Here is a 24,214-nt window from a genome sequence, read left to right as displayed (position 1 = left end):
ACCTAAAACTCTTACAGTCTAGTAATATTCAGTCATTTATCTTCTTCTTGAAACAAATTCAAAGTCTCTAGCACAATATTTAGATTTATGGTGAATTAAAAAAAAAAAAACTTTCCATCCCTCCGCGCGCGGATTCTCCGCCACAAATCTCCGAAATGCGTACGTCCCATTCTCGGAATATTTGCTCCGTTTCATATTAGGCATTACATAGAGTTTAATATATGAAAATGTGCGCAATTTCATGTAGAATAAAAGGAAAAATATTTGAAGGTTGTAGCTTTTCTAATTTCCGAAATAATTGCATATAAAAAAATATATATATAAAAAATTAGACATTCGGTCAACTTTAACTCATCAGATATGGTCGAAAACTGCAATTGTAAGGTAATACTCTTACAGTATAGTAATATTCAATCATTTGCCTTCATTTGGAAAGAAATTGGAAGTGTCTACGACAATATTTAGATTTATGGTGAATTTTTGAAAAAAATATTTGTTTACGTCCGCGCGTTACGAATTCATGCATTATTTTGTGATAATATTTTCTCTGTGATGCTTTTATTATTTTACAATGTGTTATATACCAAAATTATTGAAATTTAGTGTACATTACAACGGAAAAAAAGTAACTTGTTACCTTTACCCGTTTTGTGCACAGCGCGATTTGAATACAATTATATATGAAATTTCGTTTTTGCGCTATCATATATCGCATTATTTATATATGATAATGATAATTTTTTTCATTTCTGATGGTTGCATACTAAACTTCAGCCAATGAAAAAAAAAGGAGCTAAAAATGAACTCTTAATCTTGAAAACTAAGCGCGCTGTGATTTTTTGAAAAAAGTATTTTTTCCGCTTCCGCGCTCACTCCGAAACACCTCCGGCACACGGGAGACAATTTTTATTTTACCGCTTCGGCGTTTAAAGGTTAATGCAAAAACAGCAAAACATCAATCAAATGTTGACGGAAAATCCCTCAATATTGATCTATTATCATTTAATTTGTATTGTATAAAAAAAAAACAATGTTCACACCCCCCCCATTCTCTTTCCATGACAACCCACTATTGACTAAAAGAGTTGGAAGTAGCCAACTGCAACACTTGTAGCTCGATGCTTTGGTTCGTACTATCACTAATGTGTGAGCTGTATTTATTGTAATATGAATAAAAAATAAAAAATAAAACAATCGTACCGACAGTTTCTATTGTTAAACTGATGTAAATAACTTGGTTCAGCCTTTCTCTCACTCTCTCTCTCTCTTTTTCTATAACAATAGCTACTGGCTTGAAGGGTTGGAAAGAGCCAGTCACACAGTAGGGTACCAGCTTTCCTTGATGATGGTTGACTTTAAATAGGCAGTTACATATAAGCATTTTTAAAGTCGAGGATTCCAATTTATCACAGATTTTCAGTACTTGCAGGTGGTTGTAGTCCCTAACCCTAGCAAATACGGGGGTCAACTGCCCCTGGTTATCGGCAGAGTCAGTTATTGGCGATCAACAAGCGCCATAAAATCAGCGATTTATGGCACCATAACAGGCCAATTTTCGGTTATCAGTGCCATAAGGTGCCGATAATAGAGTTATGGCACCATAACATACCTAACATGGGCGCCATTCATCAAAGCTTGGCACCACAAGCGCTGTAAATCACAGAGTTTCAGTGAATGGAGGTTTTCTGCCGAGAACAGAACCCCCACCGATAACCGGGGACTGCCTGTATATATATAGGTGACCCCAAAGAAGAATTAGAATCAGGACCATCGTCAGCTCCTCAATGTTTTCATGCCAGCAAGGGGTGGTTCTACCATTTCCAAAAGTGGTCCCACTGTTCCAAAAATGATTCCTCCTAAAGCCTGTTCCTCTGCGTGGACAAATGGCATCAGCAGACGCCAGAGTGGCCACAAAATATCCCAAGACCTTCAAAAATATCACCTGGAACAAGGGCTACCATTCAGAACAGGTCTTTGATATGAACGAGACTGGCTCATTCTGGATAAAAAATGCATTTAGGACATAACTCATCAAGGATGAAGGCAGAGCCCCGGGTTTAAGGGGACCATGCACCCTCTACCATGTTTCTGCTTGCACTGAAGGGTGGTAAGCTGAGGACCTTCCCTCTTGTGACTCATGGAATCTCTACAAATGCCATTGCTCACAATTTGTTTGACAATGATTTTCAAAATTTATGGTAGCAGACGAAATATTGCATTTTCTTTTATGGATCAATGTTTTTGGATTATTGAATTACATTTACTGATTACCCTGTAACTATGAAAGTAAGAGGAATTTTGATGAGATATTTTGTACATGCATTCTCTATTGCCATACAATGGTCCTTGAATTTTATCATGCTTTGCATTTTTCACCCTATACCCCATACCCCTATATATGGGGGTATAGGGCAAAAAATGCAGTCATGATAAAATTCAAGGACTATCGTATGGCAATGGAGAATGAGTGCAAGAAATATTGTCAAAATTCCTCTTACTGTCTTAGTTACAGGGTAATTATCGTATATACTCGCATATCATGCGACTTTTGAAGCCCTAATTTTGGAGCTAATTTTAAGGGGGTAGAATCTTACATGAGATAGAAAATTCAAGTATGTAATAATCATATATTAGTATCATATGATATAATACAAACATAATAGATATGCATCTTTTCCATGGATATTTTATAAAGCTTTGTTTTACTTCACTGCATCCAATAATATTATGTATATGTATTTTCATATTACTATTTGTTTGTATTATAAAATACAAACATAACAATCAATATTTTGTTTTGGAAATCAGCTGAGGGCGATTGCGAAGTAAGTTTGTTTTGCTGTGTTGAACTCAAATCAGAGCAACTTTATTACCTCTAGTTAGCGCAAATGAATCTCAAGATAGTACTATAATTTATATGAGACAAGGTTTATTTATGTTATACAAAGTGTTTTCAAGTGGAAATATCACTTGAAAAAGTATCATTTGTGAATGAAATTTAGTTATTTTTTCGTTAGTAGATGGCGCTGAGGGTAAGTTTATTATGTAAACAAAAATCAACATTCTGTTCAAATTTTCACTTTAACTCATCAGAATACTACGAGCTTTACGTATTTATCTTTTATTGGAGTGAAAACAGTAAAATGTGTTCTTTTCATGCCCGATAGTTTTGATTAAAACATTTCTCTCAAATTTTGTTTACGGTCGAGTTTGATGGTACTATACCGAAGTTTGCGAAAGTTTCATCCACGTTGCCGATGCACGATAATAGTCTAGCGTATCAACATTCTTTCCTCAACTTCAGCTAAAACTTACAGATTAAATTTAGCAGTACATATATGCCCTTGCCAATCTTTTACCCATAGCGAGTAAGGCTATAACTCCAGTAAACTTTTGCCATCAAACACAACCGTAGATAAAATTGAGAGAAAATTATTTTAATCAAAACTTCAGGTCTTGAAAGAACATTTTACTGTTGTTTTCACGCCGATAAAAGATAAGTAACGTAACCATAACAGTAAATTCGTACTACAATGAAATGAAGTGAAAATAGCAAGCAGAATCACATAAACATGCCTACTATGCAATCTGTTAGCGAAAAAAATACTTTAGTTCAAGAGACATATTAAATTCATATTTCGACTTAAAAACATGTCGTATAATGACAAATTACTGTCTCATATAAGTAGAGTATCTAGATATTTTACGGTAACTAGAAGAGAGGCAATTCGCTCTGAACTGAGTTAAATACGAAAAAATAAACACATATTCGTCATCAGCTGATTTCCAAACCAAAACACTGACAAGCTTTGTTAGTATTTTACGATACAATAATATGAAAGCTTTTTAACAGAATCGGAAAAGATGCATATACATTGTGTACTTATTTTGTAAATATACGTAGCTGTCAGCAGCCTGACATCACTCAATTTGGTATGCCAATGTCGGTCCGAATCTGATTTCCGTTTCGTGTCCAATTTTTTTTCTTTCTTTTTTTTTCCCCTGTTATGTCATCAGAATGCATTGAAACTCCAAAATTGGCTTTTATTAATATTAAATTACTAAATTATATCCTATATGTAGTATACAGTATACTGAAGGCTAACTGTATTCGTATATACAGTGGACCCCCCATTCGCGTTCTCCGGAATTTGCAGACTCACACATTCGCGGATTTCTCTCGGGAATGTTTCCCCGCATTATTCGTGGAAAATTTGCATATTCGCAGTATTTTTCTATGAGTAAATATCCACAAATTCCTGGTTTTTTTTTTTATCAATTTCATCATAAAATGCACTTTTTGTAATAAAACTACAAAAACAAATTCTAAAAATTTTTAGTGGGTTTTTTCTCGAGTTTTAAGTAACAAAATAGGCTGTTTTCAGCATTTTTATAGGGGTTCCAACTATTCATGGGGGGTCTGGTACACATCCCCCGCAAATATGGGGGGACCACTGTATATGTACATGTACCACAATGTCATCATCATCGTATAGGCAAGGCTAACTTGTTAAATGTTATTCAATTTCTCTTTGTATTGAATAATCATAAGCCATTGTGCATTGAACCTAGAGAATTAGCTGAAATTAATAATTAGTATGCCATATATGTATAAAGTATGCTGTGTAGTGTAGGCTAGGCTACCCTATATGTAAAGATAGTGTAGGCTACGCTAGTATAATATTCTTATGGTAAATTAACACGGGTCGACTTAGGTCCAAATCGACTAATGACTGGTAGTTCATAACCAATTGAGGTAGTAAGTCAACTACTACCTGTAATGTAAAAACATTTCAGTCCAATTCTCATCAACGTCATTTGTGACATAACTATGGTAATTTTTTTACTATCGCACGATGGTTGAAATGCAAGCAAAAAGGCTGTTTTTATCAGATTGGTTGTTCATAGCAAATCAGCTGTTTCTGGCTGTATGCATTTTCCAAACAATTATATCATCACTACCGATACTTTTTGCATTCTCTTTTACTTTTTTAAACTTAACTAGAAGATGGGATAGATTAAGAGATGGAGGAAAAGAGGTTAACCTAACTAAAAAACGGAATAGATAAAGAGGAGGAAAAGAGGTTAGCATATTGTTAAATTTTGGTCTCATAAATTTAACTCACATGATACACGAGATACGTGATAAAATCATTTTTTTTAGGGTGAAAATTTGGGAGTCGCATGATATGCGAGTATATACGGTAGTAAACATAATGCAATATGCCAAAAACATTGACCCATACAAGAACAAGCAATATTTCTTCTGTTATCGTAAATTTTGATAATTATCGTCAAACAAATCATGAGCAATGGCATCTGTAGAGATTCAATGAGTCGCAAGAGGGAAGGTTCTCAGCTTACCACCTTCAGCGCGAGCAGAAACATGATAGAGGGTGCACCTTCGAGTTTCACCTCTGACATTTGCTTGCTTTTATGTCTGTTTATCTTTGTTTCAGCAAGAATTTCATCATGCCAGAGGAAAAAACAAGCCAAACATCTCGCTAACATGCAGAAGAAAATTTGTTCTAATAAGCCGAGTTAGTGAAGGAGAGAGAGTTGCATAGGAAGGAGTGCCCCATCTCGCCTGACACAGTGCCCCAGGCTACGATCTATGAACAAAGGGATCTTCATTTATGATTAATTATGATAAATAACATAGTTTTGGTTTATTAATACCCAAAAAGAAATACAAAATTCATAATAATCATGATTTATTAACCCTTAAACGCCTATTGGACGTATTTTACGTCGAGATAAATTGTCTTTTGGTTGCCGACCGGACGTAATTTACGTCGACATAAAAAATTTTAAAAAAATTTGCGGAAAAATACTTATAGGCCTACCAGCCGAACACTTTTGAATCACGCACCTAGGGGGATGCTTGGAGTTCATGGATAGAGGTGTTGTTTTGTTTACAATCGTTACGCAGGCACGCAAGCGTGAATTTCTTTCTTATCGCACTAAAAAGTATTAGTGACACATCTCAAAAATTATTTCGTCACTTTGACATAAATTTTACACCATTTTAAATTAGCCATTACATGGAGTATTATATATGAAAATGTGTGCATTTTCATGTAGAATACAACAATAAAATACTCATGATTGTAGCTTTTATCAGTTTTGCAATATTTTCATATAAATAACGATAAGTGCCTAAATTTCAACCTTCAGTCAACTTTGACTCTACCGAAATGGTCGAAAAACACAATTGTAAGCTAAAACTCCTAATAGTTTAGTAATATTCAATCATTTACCTTCATTTTGCAACAAATTGGAGTCTCTAGCACAATATTTTGATTTATGGTGAATTTATGAAAAAAAACTTTTTCCTTACATCCGCACGGTAACTCTTCCGAAAAAATCATATGTGCAATTGTCGTAATGTTTACACCATTTTAAATTAGCCGTTACATAAAGTTTTATATATGGAAATGTGCACAATTTCATGCACAATACAACTAAAACCAACCCATGGTTGTAGCTTTTATCAGTTTTGAAATATTTTCATATAAATAACGGTAAGTGCCAAAATTTCAACCTTCGGTCAACTTTGACTCTACCTAAATGGTCAAAAAACGCAATTGTAAGCTAAAACTCTTATATTCTAGTAATATTCAATCATTTACCTTTACTTTTCAACAAATTGGAAGTCTCTAGCATCATATTTCAATTTATGGTGAATTTATGAAAAAAAAAAAAAATTTTCCTTACGTCAGCGCGGTAACTCTTCCGAAAAAATCATATGTGCGATTGTCGTAATGTTTACACCATTTTAAATTAGCCGTTACATAAAGTTTTATATATGAAACTGTAAAAGCCTGGCGCCTACAGTTGTCTGAAGGACTTGAGTCTTACTTGGGAGGTTTGATTGACTTCGTAAAAGTCCTCCCTCTTCTATTTGGTTTCCGACCTCTGAACGAAGAGGATCTAGAGGTAGAAGCCCCTCGAAAGGGTTCCTGAGAGGTCGGCTTAGCTTTCTTCGTCTTAGTCTGGAAGGTAGGGCGCGGCTTCCTTGCAGACTGCGCTAGAAGGTCCTGCGTAGCTTTGGCAGAGAGAGCCTTCGAAATGTCTTGAACCAGGTGTTTAGGAAACAGCTGCGTAGAGAGAGGGGCAAAAAGCAAAGACGATCTCTGAGCATGTGAGACAGACTTTGTTAAAAATGAGCAAAATACTGATCTTTTCTTCAAGACCCCTGCTCCAAACAGTGAAGCTATTTCGCTGGCCCCATCCCTCACCGATTTATCCATACAGGATAAGACACAATTCAAATCCTCCGGAGAAAACGTGTCCGGTCCTTGAGTTTTCTTGGCTAGGACTCCGAGGGACCAATCGAGAAAGTTGAAAACTTCCAAGACTCTAAAAATGCCTTTTAGAATGTGATCTATTTCATTCATTGCCCACGTAGTTTTGGCCGAATTCAAAGCTGATCTTCTAGTGGCGTCTACTAGTGCCGAAAAATCTGCGTCAGCTGAAGACGGAAGGCCCAGTCCCAAGGGTTCTCCTGTCTCATACCAAAATCCTGTCCGTCCTGAAAGCTTCGACGGAGGGAAGGCAAACATAGTTTTCCCCGCTTCTTCTTTAGTATACATTCCATGAACCGAAAACTCTTGAGCGCTTTCTTCATAGAAAGAGTCGGTTTCATTCTCACACACGAAGATCCTTTCGTTGCTTTCGCTGTGGAGAACGAGTGTGGAGAAGGAGGAGCAGTAGGGCTCAAAGACTCTCCGAACTCCTGAAGGAGAAGCTCTGTGAGCTTCTTGTACGAAGAAACTGTTGCCGTTGTATTAGTTTCTTCCTCAGAGGCTTCCTGGTCTTCTTGAAGAGGAGAACGGGGATGAGGATCCTTATGAGAATCCTTAGATGATTTCCTAGCTGGGGTACAGTGCGATGAAGGAGACAACATCTTGAATGAGGAGAAGATTCCAAAGTAGAGAGGCGTACAGGAGAACGACGAGTCGTAAAAGAAGGACGCTTATCCGAAAATTCTTGTCTAAACTCGCATTCCTTCCTAAATGCAGACAAACTCTTAACAGCAAAAGAGGAAGGACTCCTTTCCCTAGAAAGACCACGTCTATCCCTAGGGAAACTACGAGAGGGAGAGCGCCTACTAAAATCCTGGCGCCGATCGTGAGGAGAGCGGCTACTAGGCGCCGAGCGCCTATCTGTCACAGGGCGCTTAGGGGAATCCTGGCGCCTACCAAGCGGCGAAACGTTACTAAAAAATAGGGCGCCTTTCAGGAGCAGGGCGCTTGAGAGGCTCTTGATGCCTACGAAGCGGAGAGCGGCTGCTATGCTCCGAGCGCTTAAACGGAACAGGGCGTTCGGCGAGATCTTGGTCCTTACCAAGGGGAGAACGTCTGTAAGGGCTCGAGCGCCTAACAGAAGCAGGGCGCTTGAGGCGTTCTTGACTTCTAGCAAGAGGAGACCGATCAGGAGTAGGGAGTCTCGAGAACGAAGAGCGCCTACTAGGAGAACGAAGCAAACGAGGATCAAGGCGTCTTTCTCCAGGAGAACAGCTACTAAAAGAAGGACGCTTACCAGGAGCAGGGCTCCTACTAGACTCTTGATGTCTTACAGGGGAGGAGCGAACTCCATGCGATGAGCGCCTACCAGTCACGTTATCCGACGCCCCACGACAGTAGTCGGGAGGAGAAGTGCGCCTACTTTCAGAAGGGCATTCCCTAGGTTCTCTGAGAAGGCGAGGAGAAGAAAGATGAGACGGAGACGACGAAATAAGTCTTCTATGACCTGAGCGACTCTCTCTTCTTGCACGAACTCTAGAAGAAGGAGAAACAGAAGGGGCTGAGCGTCTACCCGAGGCAGGAATCCGATCTGGGGAAATATCTTCATAGTCCAAGGAGCCCCTATCCGTCGAATGGCGTCTCGACACCTCCGAGCGGGAGTGGTGTTCCTCTCGTGAAATGTTACGATGTGTAGAAGTATCCTCAAAAGAAGGAGATCGCCGATTACAAGGAGAGCGCTCTTCCGACGAAACGCGCCTCGATTTCTTGATAGGGAGAGACAAATCCTTCATTCTACGCGATCTCGATGCCAAGGAGTCCGCCAAGGCTGTGATCTGAGCTTGTAGGCCCGCTAGCACTCGAGAAGGAGAGTCCCCAGGATCTTCTTCCGAAGCAAGCTCAGCGCGAGGAGCGGGAGAAGGAGGGCGATCACTGGATCTCCTAGGCTTCTTTGCTTGCAAGGAAGCTACATCAGAAAAGTCTTCTGGGCTGGACGCTAACGTACTGAAGGGAGCCTCCGCAGCCCTCTTCAACGGGCGTGACGCCTCCTTAGAGCTCCAACCACGCTTCGGCGAAGGAGAAGAGGATGACGAAAAACACTGACGAAGAATATTCTTCTTCTTACGATCCAAGGCAGCCTGGGAGCGAACTTCAGGATCTGCCGAGGGGACGCCTGACCGGTGGGGGCTCTCCCTAGCCCTCCTGCGGCTTTCGACTTTCCTCCTCCACTGGAACTGGGAGTCTGGAAGAGGTCTAGGCCTGGAGGCACTAAGGAGCCGGTTCAGACGCACCCTCCACATCACTGGGTACACTACACTTATCATCACTGACACTCTTACCTTGATCAGTACGAAGATTCTGTCTTCCACCTTAGAACACAAGGAAGCTTTTGAGGCCGCCGCCTCCGAAGACGAATCTACGGCTTCGGTGCGGGGAGCAGGAGCTGAGACCTGGGAGGAAGGTTCTAAAAACTACATTAATGTTAGTTTCATTCTCACTCATTCTCGACCTGCTCGAACTCCTTGAAGAAGCTTTACGTAGCCCTATCCCTTTCAAGTTTCCTAATATAAGAAGAAAGAGCCTTATATTCATCTTCGTTCAAAACCTCACACTCTTGACACGGGTTACTAAACGAACATTCATTCCCCCTACATTTAACACAGAGAGTGTGAGGGTCAACCGCAGCTTTCGGTAACCTCACCTTACATCCATCGGTCAAACATACTCTAAACAAAACCGGAGTTTTGGAAACAGAATCAAAATCAGACATTCTACAGGAAAATCCAGCGCAAAGTCAATAACGGTCCACAATCAGCGTATGCCAAGCCAAAATAGAGCGAATACCAAAATGTCCAAATCAATCTCCAGGCAAGCGAGAAATGAAGAATATATCGGAATGAAACGACAACAGTTGTTATCGCTTCAGCGACAGAAAAAAAAAATCTGCTGGAGAGATAGATTGGTTCATACGCCGCCACCCAGGCGGCGGAATAAGGTAGACCACCTGACCTACCTGTCGCGTGTGCCGCGAGATTTGAAATTCTGTCGGAACGTCGGAGACTATAGCTAAGTATATATCTGGCAGGGAAGTTCATGTACAAAATGTGCGCAATTTCATGTAGAATACAAAAAAAAATTATTGAAGGTTGTAGCTTTTCTCATTTTTGAAATATTTGCATATAAAAAAATATATATAAAAAAAATTCGACATTCGGTCAACTTTAACTCGTCCAAAATGGTCAAAAACTGCAATTGTAAGACAAAACTCTTACAGTATAGTAATATTCAATCATTTATCTTCATTTTGAAACAAATTGGAAGTCTCTAGAAAAATATTTAGATTTATGGTGAATTTTGAAAAAAACATTTTTTTACATCAGCGCATTACGAATTCATGCATCATTTTGTGATAATATTTTCTCTGTGTTGCTGTGATCGTTTTACAATGTGTTATATACCAAAATGGTTGCAATTTAGTGTACAATACACCGAAAACAAAATTAACTTGTTAGCTTTAACTGTTTTGCTCACAGCGCGATTTGAATGCAATTATATATGAAATTTTGTTTTTGCATTATCATATATCGCATTACTTATATATGATAATGATATTTTTTTCATTTCTGATGGTTGCATACTAAACTTCAGGCAATGAATTCTTAATCTTTAAAACTAAGCGTGCTGTGATTTTTTGAAAAAAATATTTTTTCCGCTTTGGCGCTCACTCCGAGACCCCCTAGGCATACGGGAGACGATTTTTATTATACCCCTTAGGCATTTAAGGGTTAACATTGTCTTTGTAAAAATACAAAGAAAAACTTTGAACGCCTGTACCTCAAAACTATACTTATTGACCTTTATAGTCTATCTTCTACCTTAGTTTTAAAGTTATAGCATTGAAATTTTGTATATAACTTAAGAGAAACATCATAAAACAATCAAATGTAGCCCTTTTTTTCCAATTTTGTTCTAATTTTTTTTTCTTAAATTTTCCCCTGATTTATAGGGTTTATTTTTTTTACCATAATGAAAAAATTCATATCTAGCAAAAAAAATGACAGAAAAAAAAAAAACTTCATTTGATTGGAGGTCTACATCAGGTCTATATATGATATAATTCCAGGTCTTAATATTAAGTATCAAGGGAGGAGATGGAATTTGAAAAATGGTTATTTTCAGGATAAATCGCCCTGGCATCACAAAACGAAGGTCAACGCGAAAATCATATGCGGTTTGGGAATGTCCCAAGTTACCTTATTAAGTGGTATGAATGTGAAAGTCCTGTCTTTAAAAAATGGCATTAGCCGGCCGGCCCCCTTAAGCACAAAGATATGGCTATCCTCATCATGTGTGACAATACATGCTGAACAAGGCCTTAATTACAAAGCTGTAAACCCCAGGGCCCTCAAGAACAAAATCAAGAACTTGCTGCCTGTTTTAGAAGTACAACTCCAAGGCATGGATCACAAAAGTCCTTATGTCTAACTAGTTCTTTCAGAGCTTCATCCCTCAAGTTAAGGATTACCTCAACAACTTGTGCATGGCATGGAGTTCAAAGTGTTGTTGATTATGTTTGTTTGTTTGTATAGTTTTTTTACATTGCATGGAACCAGTGGTTATTCAGCAACGAGACCAACGGCTTTACACGACTTCCGAGCCACGTCGAGAGTGAACTTCGATCAGCAGAAACACACATCTCTAACCCCTCAGTGGAATGCCCAAGAATCAAACTTGCGGCCACCGAGGTGGTAGGCCAAAACCATACCAATCCCGCCACTGAGGTGCTGTTGTTGATTATGGATAATGCTAGAGGCCACCCTTGATCTTTATTACGAGGGAGTCCAGTTCAAGCTCCACCCTGCCAAACCACCACCTTCTTCCAGCCTATGGACCACTTCTACACCAGCAACTACCTCATGCACCTCATGAAGACAATGGACACAGATGGTGAATTTATGCTGAAGGAGTATTGACATAAGTTCACGAGTGCCAAATCCGACAGTCATTGGCCGATTGTTGAGACATGAAGGAGGAGACCTTTAATATGTGCTGAAGTAGTTGTGGCCAGTGTGTTCATGACTATAAGGGCTTCTCTCCTGAAAAAATTCAACATTCAGCCATTCATGATGCAGGCCAACTGCCGAGAACACTTGGTGGAGAAGACTTCAATGACGCCACTGGGGATGAAGTCGGCACCTCGTTGATGCCCTGACGGACCAGGATTTGGAGGAGCTGACTAAGTCTGCCAGGGAATGAGGAGGAGGAGGGTCTGTCTTTGGAATGTGTCCTGAATTATGAGGGTAGCCAGGGAGCTGCAAGAGATGACTGGGGCAGGGAATCTTTTATATGGAATGCTCCATAAAGTTTTTAAATGCCCTTGATGCGTGCAAGGGGCCCTATAATAACCCCCTTTTCAGCATAAAGACAGCAATAGCAGCTGCTATCAGTAAGTTTCTCAAGCCCATGAAGAAGGACCCTCCAAAGCCTTCCAAAGCCCCTGAAGAAGTGCAATTGTTGGACAAAGCACCTGGAGAAGGGGAAGAGGTACCCCCAGAACTGTAACTCCTCTGCTTTGCTGTGCAATCATATTTTCATTGTCATTCATCAGACTGCAAAGCTAATTCATCATCATCCTCAATCAACATTCAACACTGGTTAGTACTCGTATGATTTACATTATCTTAAACTTCCCATTATTTCATATAATTTTTGCCATGCATATCTAAATATTCAGGTACAATACTTAACTGTTCCCTGTACTTGAGAATGTACAAATGTTACCCCTATCTACTGCATATATCAAAATAAAACGGTAAGGCTTGAATACAGTATGGAAGAAAATGTGTGCCTGAATATAGGGGTGACTTGTTTAGTTTTTGCCTTGGTAAGAGTAACAGTTGCAGGAGTGTCCACGCATAGATGTAAGCCAAATATTTTTAAGGGTAATGTAGTAAGCTTCCTGTGTATTTTTAGGGGTAATGTTATAAGATGACATTGAAATGATATTAAAGTGTTTAAGATGATAGTATAAGGTGTATTTGGTGTTCAAACTATTAAAATAGCCAGTTATTTGGTGTTTGAACTATTAAAATAGGAAATTATATGCCTTTTTAGAAGACGGTCTCAAGTATTCACATTGTTTCAGCTATTCACAGTTCAGTCATGGTTCCTAACCCATGCAAATCGGGGGTCGACTGCAATAGAGAAAACAATAAATTCATTCAAAATACACTAAGACAAAAATGCTAATTGAAACTACAGATGGAAACTACTTTTGCCAATGAACTCTCATGAACCTTTGATCTGCATTTTAGACGTAGTGTGGGAATAACACAAATTGATCCTACAATCACTAAAATTGAAAGATGACAATTAAATTGATGCGATATTTTACAAATTACAATATGGTATGATAATTAATACTCACCTTGCATCACTTGCTCATTATCTAAAAATTGTTTCTCTTTCACCTTCCTTAACCGTTCCTTCTCTCGTTTTTCCATAATTTTTGACTGCAAAGCCATTTTAAGTAATACCATTCGTGCACCAGGTACAGGGTCGCCAAACTGAGGAGCAGACATCATGCAACAATTATATGTACTCATAAAAAAAATGATATTGTTATAATACAATAAAGTTTCATACATACTTACCTGGCAGATATATACATAGCTAAGACTCCGTCGTCCCCGACAGAAATTCAAATTTCGCGCCACTCGCTACAGGTAGGTCAGGTGATCTACCGGCCTGCCCTGGGCGCAGGACTAGGAAACCATTCCCGTTTTCTACTCATATATTTTCTCTTCCACCTGTCTCCTTGCGGGGAGGCTGGGTGGGCCCTAATCGTATATATCTGCCAGGTAAGTATGTATGAAACTTTATTGTATTATAACAATATCATTTTCATACAATCAACTTACCTGTCAGATATATACATAGCTGATTGGCACCTTCGGTGGAGGGTAAGAGACAGCTACTACTGAATAGACAGGTAAACAACATCTGTTGTAGGTATAAATAAAAACCTTGGTTCCTACCTGATAGGTGGTAGACTTCGTGGGTGTTTGCCCCGTAGTCTGCATCACCTCAAGAAAACTTTAGCGAGATATGTGATCTATGGCAAGAATTCTTGTGGAACTGCCGAAGGGGTCTTATCCACTTACTCAGCAGAGCCTGAAAGGACTTTGTCAATGGGTGCTGATCCATTATATGACAACACACCTTATTAAGGAGCACACAACCAATCCCGACCACCTGATCCTAACCACCATGTTAGTATTAAAAAATTGCTCAGAGTTATCCCCAAAACTCTTCGCAACAACCGTAACTCAAACCAAATTGCACACGCACACAATAATTTTCCAAAAAAAAAAATGATATCATCTACTAAAAGATATCACAAGAGTTCCTTACTGAACGGAAGTGACTGGCCGCCTGTGCGTATCTGCACTTGTTCAGCAGAAAGTCTAGAACATATCTATTAGACTTAAGTAGTAAAAATTAAGGATTGTTGTTAGCTCCTGTACCCAGGATTGTGCCCGCAGACACAAAAGGACCTAAGGAAAAACATTTTTCATAAGGTCACACGCACGTCCTTCAAAATAGTGAGAATCAAACACAGAATTACATCTCCAATATGTCGCTTCCAAGATATTCTTCAGTGACATATTTCTCTGAAAAGAGAGAGAGACGTCGCCACTGCTCTCACTTCATGAGCTCTTACTCTCAGGAGTTTGAAAGAATCATCCGTGCAAGCCTTATGAGCGTCCGTAATTACGTTCCTGACAAAAAGGCTAAAGCATTCTTAGACATAGGTCTTGATGGATCCTTCACCGAGCACCAAAGACCTTGTCTAGAACCTCCCAACTGTTTCTTTTTCTGTAGTAAAAACTTTAACGCCCTTACTGGGCAAAGAGACCTCTCCGTTCCCTGCGACGAGACCCGATAAGCCTTTTACCTCGAAGTTTCTCGGCCAGGGATTCGAAGGATTTTCATTCTTCACCAAGAATAATTCCTTGAAGGAACAGATGCTGAAATCTATATTGAACCCGACTTTGTCACTAAGGACGTGCAGTTCACTAACTCTTTTCGCCGTCGCCAATGACAAAAGAAATAAACATTTTCTCGTTATATCACGAAACGAGGCCAAATGTAGGGGTTCAAATCTCTCTGAAGACAAGAACTTAAGCACTACGTCTAGATTCCAGTTAGGGGGAGAAGTAATCTTAGACTTCTTGGTCTCAAAAGACCTAATCAGATCATGTAGATCTTTATCGTTTCCCAAATCTAGGCCTCTATTCCTAAAGACGGCCGATAGCATACTCCTATAGCCCTTTATCGTGGCTACGGAGAGACGCGATTCTTCTCTCAAAAATAACAGAAAATCAGCTATTTCTGTTACAGAGGTACTGGAGGAGGACAACTTCTTCGACTTACACCACCTTCTAAAAACTTCCCACTTGGATTGGTAAACCCGGATAGTGGAAGTTCTCCGGGCTCTAGCGATCGAGCTTGCTGCTTTGCTAGAAAAGCCTCTCGCTCTGACAAGTCTTTCGATAGTCGAAGGCAGTCAGAGCGAGAGCGGGGAGGTTTTGATGAAACCTCTCGAAGTGTGGTTGTCTGAGAGATCCTTCCTTTGTGGGGAAAGGATCTGGGGAAGTCTACTATCCACTCCAGCATCTCTGGGAACCACTCTTGAGCTGGCCAAAAGGGGGCTATCAGGGGCAGGGGTCATTCTTGTCCCCTTTGAAGTCACAAACTTCCTGAGCACTTGCCCCAGAATCTTGAATGGGGGAAATGCGTAAACGTCTACCTGAGACCAATCTAGCAGGAAGGCGTTCTACTGCTAGAGCTCTGGGGTCGTTCCACTACTGAACAGAAGACTTCCAGTCTCTTCGAGAGGAACGTGGCAAAGAGGTCGACATGAGGAGTCCCCAAAGAGACCAGAGATTCCGGCAAACGTCTGAGTGGAGGGTCCATTCGGTATGAAGGACCTGGTTCCTCCTGCTCAGCCTGTCCGCTCTACGTTCCTTACTCCCTGAACGAACCTCGTCAATAGAGAGATGTTCCTTTGCGATGTCCACAACAGCAGGTCTCTTGCGAGTTCGTAAAGGGCATACGAGTGAGTACCTCCTTGCTCCGAATGTATGCAAGGGCGGTTGTATTGTCCGCATTCACTTGTACTATTTTGTTGCTCACTAACGGTTCGAAGCTCTTTAGAGCTAGGTGTACAGCAAACAGCTCTTTGCAGTTTATGTGCCAGGACACTTGAAAGCATCCCAAGTGCCTGACACCTCTCTCTTTCCCAAGGTTGCTCCCCAACCTTTTTTCCGACGCGTCGGAAAACAATACAAGGTTTGGGCTCTGTATTTCCAGGGAAGTACCCTTGTTTTCCCTCAGTGGGAGTAACCACCATTCATAGCTGCGTTTCATCAGAACTGGAATGGGAAAACTGTCCGAGAGAAGTCCTGTCTTCATGTTCCACGATCTTCTGAGGAAGAACTGAAGAGGACGGAGATGAAGTCTTCCTAGAGGAAAGAACTGTTCGAGCGAGGAAAGGGTCCCTAATAGGCTCAAACCATTCCCTCGCCGAAGTACGTTCCTTCCTTAGGAAGAGAGAGACTTTTTCTAAACCTCTCGTTTAGTCTCTCTTGAGAAGGAAATACTCGAAAAACCCCGAGAATCCATCCGAATCCCCAGATAGACCAAGTTCTGGCTGGGGATCAGTTGGGACTTCTCGAGGTTCACGAGTAATCCTAAGGTCTTTATCAGGTTTAGTGTCACAGTCAGGTCCTCCAAACACTGTTTCTCTGACTTTGCTCTGATAAGCCAGTCGTCTAGGTACAGAGATATACTGATTCCTTTCAGATGAAGCCATCTCGCCACGGTTTTTCATAAGGCTCGTGTGAAAACCTGAGGCGCCGTAGACAGGCCGAAACACAAGGCTCTGAATTGGAAGATCCTTCCCCCCGTCATGAAACGGAGGTACTTCTTCGACGAAGGATGGATCGGGACGTGAAAATAGGCGTCCTGGAGATCCAGAGACACCATCCAATCCCCTTGGCGAAGAGCCGCAAGGACTGAAGCAGAGGTTTCCATGGAGAACTTCTGTTTCTGAACAAACTTGTTCAGAGCGCTGACATCCAGAACTGGTCTCCAGCCACCCCCCGAGGCTTTCGCAACCAAGAAAAGACGATTGTTAAAACCCTGGGGAGCTTTGATCCAGCACTAGTTCTATAGCTCTCTTGTCCCACATCTGATCCACCATTTGTTGAAGAGTATCTTTCAACACAGGGTCCTTGTAATTGGCGGACAATTCCCGCGGAGTTGACGTCGGGGGAGGATTGTCCAGGAAAGGAATGAGGTATCCCTTCTGAAGCACAGACATCGACCAAGCGCTGTGTCTATGAGAGTCCAGGCTTCCGCAAATCCCCAGAGCCTGGCACCTACTGGTGTTTGGAGGAGCGCCACTTCACTTTCCCCTTTTTAAAGGGACGGAACGAGGCTCTACCTCTCTTCTCGGTCGTTTTCCTTTTAGCGGTAACTCTAGCGGGAGGGCCTCCTCGAAGGGCCGAACAGGAGTAGACACACCTTTCTTTTCTCCCACCATCACTGGTCTCTTCTTCCTAGAAGATTGCAGGAGAAAGATCCTGTGTTGCTTTCTCCGTCAGAGATCGGGAAATATCCCTCACCAAACTGTGAAGGGAACAGAAAGGTCAGACCACCTAGGGGCGAATAACAAGGCTGCTCTTGCGAATGGGATACTGCTTTCGTCAAGAAAGCGCTAAAAACAGATCTCTCTTCAAGAGACCTGCTCCAAATAAGGAAGAAACTTCCCTGAGCCGTCCTGTACCGCCTTGTCAATACAGGACAAAATTGCTAAGGAGTACGTCCGGATCTAGCCCTTCAGGGGCATGAGCCTTCTTGGACATCACCCCAAGGGACCAATCTAGGAAGTTGAAGACTTCTAGAATGTGAAAAAGTCCCTTGAGGAGATGATCCAACTCTGAAAGACCCCAAGTAATCTTCGCAGTATGAAGGCTATGTCTCCTGGATGCATCTACCAGACTGGAAAAAGTCAGCTTCAGCCGAAGCTGGGAGAGTGAGACCCATATTCTCCCCAGTCTGGTACCAAATGCCTCTCTTGCCCGTAAGTCTAGCGGGAGGCATGCAAAACACTGTCCTTACTAGCTCTTTCTTGGTTAGCATCCAGCTATCCAGAGACTGAAGAGCTCTCTCTCTTCATAGAAATCGTCGGTCTCATCTTCAAGAAAGCCGACGACTTCAGCATCTTAGAGCAAGAGAAAAGAGAACGAGGCGAAGGAGGAGCGGCAGGGATCAAAGCATCTCCGTATTCCTGGAGGAGGAGAGCTGTCAAACTTTGTAGTTAGACAGCCCTTCTCTGCCGTGAGTCCTCTAAAATCTAAAAAAATCGGATAGAAGGAGAAGCCACTTCCCGTTCCGGGTCTTCCTGTCCAAAAACTCTCTCTACGGGAGACAAACTCCTAATAGGAGAGGGCTAAGAGAGCGTATAGAGCTCCTATGCTTGGCTGGCTCCTCTACTTGGCTTGGTCTCGCGCTGGCTGGCGCCTCGCGCTTGGCTGGCGGGCTCGCGCTTGGCTGGACTTCTGCCTCACGCCTGGCTGTTGCCTCGCGCCTGGCAAGATCCTCACGCCTGGCTGGCGCCTCGCGCCTGGCTGACTCCTCGCGCTTGGCTGGCGCCTCGCGCCTGACTGACGCCTCGCGCCTGGTTGGCGCCTCGCGCCTTTCTGGTGCCACATCCTTGTATGTATGATGCTTGTCTGGCGCCTCGCGCTTGGCTGAATCCTCACGCCTGGTTGTTACCTCGCGCTCGGCTGAAGCTGCTGGTCTGGCAGACGTATCCCATCTGGGAATATCCTCGCGCCTGTAAAGCGTTTCTCGCTTGTCTGACGCTCTAATCCTAGAAGACGCTTCTCGTCTGTAGGAAGCCTCGCGCTTGTCTGGCGAATCAAAATCGTCCAAAGAGTCTCTATCCGAGTAGATCTCAAACAACTCACGTCCCACAGGAGCCTCACTCCTGGCGGGAGAAGGAAGACGAGTCTTCTTGACCGGAAGTCTCACGTCTTTCTTACGAGGGGGATCCTTCGAAAGGACTCCTACCAAGGCGGATAACTGTTCCTGCACCGCCAAAAATGATCCTCTTGGAAGCTCTCCTGGCGTCTTCTTGAACGGGAGAGGGAGACCTGGAAGGAGTTTTGCCCACATCATGGGACGTCAAAACCTTGGAAGGAGTTTTGCCCACATCATGGGACGTCAAAACCCTCTTAGCCTTCTTGATGGAAGGAGGCGCTTCTTCCGAAAAGCGTTCTGGGCTAGAATCCAACACAGGATCTCTCCAGTGCCTTTTCAGGGGCCTGCGGACAAGTCCGAATCCTTCCACCCTCGTTTAGGAGGAGAGGGAGAAGCGGACGAAGAGAAGCACTCTCTGAGGACGCTTTTCCTATAGCGGTCCTGAGCAGCCTGTCTATTTACAGAGCCTGCTGAAGGGACGCCTGACCGGGGGGAATTCTCCACAACCTCCGTACGGCTTTCGACTTTCTTCTCCTCTGGGCTTGGGAGCTTGAAGAGGTCTAGGCCTGGGAGCGTCGCAGAGACGGTCAGACGCCCCCTCCACAACACTGGGGACACTCACTTCACTATAATCACTTTACAGTCCTTACCTTTCATGGTAGCCATCTTGGATCTCATCCTGTGAAGAGTAGCTTTCAGTTCAGCAATTTCCGAGCCGAATCTGAAATGTAAAGCCAGTGAGGGGCCCTGATACAGGATTAGAATCAAAAAATAAGAGAAGAGTTAGAATCATCCAAAGGCTCAATAGGCCTTGTACTACTACCCGCAATCTTAGATGCAGCCCTTCTTACTCTATCCCTTTCTAACTTCTTCAAGTAAGAAGTTAGAGTCTTCCATTCCTCAACATTCAACCTCTCACACTCATGACAGGTGTTAGAAATAGAACATTCAAAACCCTTACATTTGCGACATACAGTGTGAGGATCAACCGAAGCTTTCGGTATCCTCACCTTGCAGCCTACATTACACACATTCTCACACAACCACTTGAATCAGACATTCTTGAAGAAAAATCAAAAGCAAGTCCAAATCCAGTCCAAAGTAGCGATGCCAAAACAACGATCCAGGTACGTCACCAAAAGTCCACAAAAAGATGATCAATTGTCTAGAAAAGCGAATTCCAGTCAAGAGGTGGCAGCAACGATGTTGATACCACGGCGACAGAAAATATATGAGTAGAAAACGGGGAATGGTTCCTAGTCCTGCCGCCCAGGGCAGGCCGGTAGATCAACTGACCTACCTGTAGCGAGTGGCGCGAAATTTGAATTTCTGTCGGGGACGACGGAGTCTTAGCTATGTATATATCTGACAGGTAAGTTGATTGTATGAAAATGGATTTTCATGATAAAATTAAGTTTCATAAATACTTACCAGTGATTAGATAGCTAACGTTTCTAACTCGGGCAGCAACTTTTTAAAATTTATCAGTATTGCTTTTTCTGTTTTTACCTAGGTGATAAACCTACCCCTTATTGGGTAACACAGAAAACAACCTGGCAAGTACAAATACTCAATTTGTTTGTGTCTGCATGTCCATAAGAGGGCAGGAGGGCTCTGTAATTACTTGGCAAGTGTATATGAAAATTTAATTTTATCATGAAAATGTCATTTTCATATATAAGTAACTTGCCAAGTAATTACACAGCTGAATCCCACATTGAATGGATGTGGGGTACATGGACATACTCTACTCCAAAAATGACAAATTTTCTTAGACAATTTGATATTTCATAGCTACAAACCTGAGGTCTTAACAATAGGATAATTTCTAGCACCTAGATGGATCCCGTTAAAAAACAGATGAAAGCAAGGAATCTTGTGATATGTGGCAATGCATGCGAAGATCAGATGAAGAGTGGTCAAGGACCACTCACCTACGCCACCGCGTCAAGTCTTTCCCAACTCAGGATGTCTTAACACACAGAGGGGCAGCTAGAATAGGGCAGTATAATGTTAAGACCTCAGGTTTGCTATGAAAAATACAAACTGTCTTAGAAAATTTGTCATTTGTTCATACACAAACAAACCTTCGGTCTTAACAATATGATAGACTCATACTTGGAGGGAGGTACAAGACATCCTAAACTGGTTGGGGGCCTACCCACCAGTCCAGCTTCCAAAAAAAATGACTTCTGGAGAGGGACTGAAGCCCGTTGAGAAGCTAGATAAATTGATATCTAACCACTCAGACCCTGAGTCACGTACAATAATATATGGGAGAACCATTGTATAGGGAACCAAAGAGAAACTGACTGTCCAATAGCAAACCAATACACCAGGGTTTATATTACTCCCATCTCCTCCTTGCCAAGGAGTGGAGCATATGCTACCGAACAGAGGGTTTGATATTTGTATATTAAGTGACCACACTATCAGTATGACTACCTTACTCACCTGTATCAGACCAAGTCCAGCGAATGATGTCTCTACTCCTTAACCCGCACGAAGGATGAAGGAAAGGTACAAGAGAAAGAAGGAGACCAGCCAACTCACTCATTATTTCATCCACACAATCATCTTAGGTAAGATACAAAAGTGCCCTGTTAAGGGCAACTATGTAATCACTGGGCAGCCACCACAGGGCCCAGGGAAAACGTGTCCGCAGATCTGTGGGCAACAGCCTTAGGTTAGAAAGAGGTAAACGTGGACTGGCGTAACCAAGTACCAGAGCTCAGCACTCTTATGTACAGCCAAGTTCTTTTTGAAAGCCAGAGAGGGACCAATACCCTTAACATCATGCGCTCCAGCCTGCACAGACGTGGTGGTGGAATCATCAAGAGTCAAGTATGCCTGTCTGATGGCTTCCCATATCCAAAAAGCGATAGTACTCTTACACACCTCTTTCTTTGTACAGCCTGTGCTAACAAAAAGTCTGCAGCAGCCTGGTCTAAGGTGTCGAGTCCTTTACAGATAGCAACATAGGGCCCAGAAAGGGCACAACAAAAGCTCTTGAGCATCACCACCCACAAATTCATTCAGTGATGGAATGGAAAACGAAGTAAACCTGTCATCGTGCACCGAGGGATTTTGGGTCTTGGCCACGAATTCCGTGACAAATTCGAAGGACACAGACAACCAACCCCTGGTGTGCTTCACCTCATAGCTCAGACCATGGAGCTCTCCTACCCTCTTGGAAGATGCCAAGGCCAAAAGGAAAACTGTCTTGAGCATCAAGTTCCTGCCAGATGAGCAACGCAAGAGCTCATATGGACTCTTAGTGAAGCTCTTGAGAACCAAGGAAACATCCCACGTCGGAGGCTTGAGCTCTCTAGGAGAACTCGACTGCTCAAACCCCTTAACTAGCAAGGAAAGTTCCCAGGAAGAGATGTCGATACCTTTAAGGCGTAAAACCAAACTCAGGGACGCCCTGTAGCCTCTAATGGCAGAAATGGACAAACGTTTCTCGTCTCTGATGAAGGTTAAAAAGTCTGCTATTCGCTGAATAGAGGTCGCGAGTGGAGAAAAACCCCGTTTACGACACCAATCACAGTAGATAACCCATTTGCCTTGGTAAATTGAGGCGGTCGACTTTCAGAAACTGCTGGACATATGCCCTGCCGTTCCCTGAGAAAAGCCTCTCGTTCGGAGGAGATACTTGATAGCCTCCAACCGTGAAGAGACAGGGATTCTACTGACTGGTGGAACCTTTCCGCAAGGGGCTGACACAGGAGATCTGGGAACCATTCTGCCCGAGGCCACAGAGGGGCTACCAAAGTCATTCTGAGACCCTGTGAACTCATTATCCTGTTCAGAACTTGACGGATCAAACAAAACGGAGGGAAGGCATACACCTCCAGCTTGTCCCAGGGTTGTTGGAATGCGTTCTCTGCCAATGCTAAAGGATCTGGGACCACTGAACAGACTATCTCCAGCTTCCTGTTGAAGTAAGTCACAAAAAGGTCCAGCATGGGTCTCCCTAAAACCTGGAAAAGCTTGTCTGCTACCACTTGATGAAGGGACCCCTCTGTGCCTAGGATCTGATCCCAACGACTGAGTTTGTCTGCGACCACATTCCGTTTGCCTGGGATATACCTGGCTGAGAGCTCTAACGAATTGCTGACCGCCCATTGGTGAACCTCAAAGGTCACAGCGCGAAGTTGACGAGAAACCAGGCCTCCCTGTTTGTTCACATAGGCTACCACCGTGGTGTTGTCCGACATGAGAATGACAGAATGACCTCCTACCTTCTCCCGAAACTCCTTCAGACTCAGGAAGGATACCTTCAACTCCAAGACGTTGATATGTTGCTGCTTGTCCTCCAAACTCCAAGTGCCTGTAGCGATGAGGCCGCCTAAATGAGCCCCCCAACCTGCGAGGGAGGCGTCTGAGAACATAAGGAAGTCCGGTGGAAGAGAACGCAGAGGGACACCCTTCGAAAGATTCTGGTCGTCATACCACTAACGAAGGTCTTCTCTCACTTCCAGAGACAGAGGAACCATTAACTGGGGTGAGTCCCCTGCCGGAGACCAGAATTCTCCCAGTCTCCATTGCAGAGACCGAGGGACCAGCTTCTCCAGGGAAGACAACACTCCCAGAAGAACCTGCCACTGATGAGCTGACTGATGTGGTTCCGACAGGAAGTCGCGCCCCACCACCCGCAACTTCTCCAATCTCTGATCCGATGGGAAAACTTTAACCACTGTGGTATCAACGACCATGCTCAGGTAGAGAATCCTTTGACTGGGCACAAGGTTTGACTCTTCCTGGTTGACTACGATGCCCAGTTCCAGACAGAAACGAAGTAGACGATCCCTGTCCTGCAGCAGCTATTCCATGGAAACTGCCAAGACCAACCAATTGTCGAGGTACCTCAGCAAACGGATCCCCTGAGCATGGGCCCAATTTGACACGAGAGA

At 42.7% G+C, this 24,214-nt stretch overlaps 2 protein-coding genes across 2 annotated transcripts in view; one reads left to right on the top strand and one right to left on the bottom strand.

The window, feature by feature from the left end:
* The window catches only part of LOC135197633 (claspin-like), an 85,300-nt gene extending 71,472 nt beyond the window's left edge, over positions 1-13,828 (bottom strand). Inside the window, exon 1 of the mRNA XM_064224652.1 lies at positions 13,675-13,828. Coding sequence (XP_064080722.1) covers positions 13,675-13,828 — 154 coding nt within the window. The remainder of the gene's footprint in view (positions 1-13,674) is intronic.
* Positions 1-24,214, top strand: part of LOC135197488 (claspin-like) — a 269,392-nt gene that overhangs the window by 114,954 nt on the left and 130,224 nt on the right.

This window comes from Macrobrachium nipponense, chromosome 21 (assembly GCF_015104395.2).
Source record: "Macrobrachium nipponense isolate FS-2020 chromosome 21, ASM1510439v2, whole genome shotgun sequence".
NCBI lineage: Eukaryota > Metazoa > Arthropoda > Malacostraca > Decapoda > Palaemonidae > Macrobrachium > Macrobrachium nipponense.
Note: the sequence above shows the minus strand (reverse complement) of the source record. Positions and strands in the feature narration are given on the sequence as shown.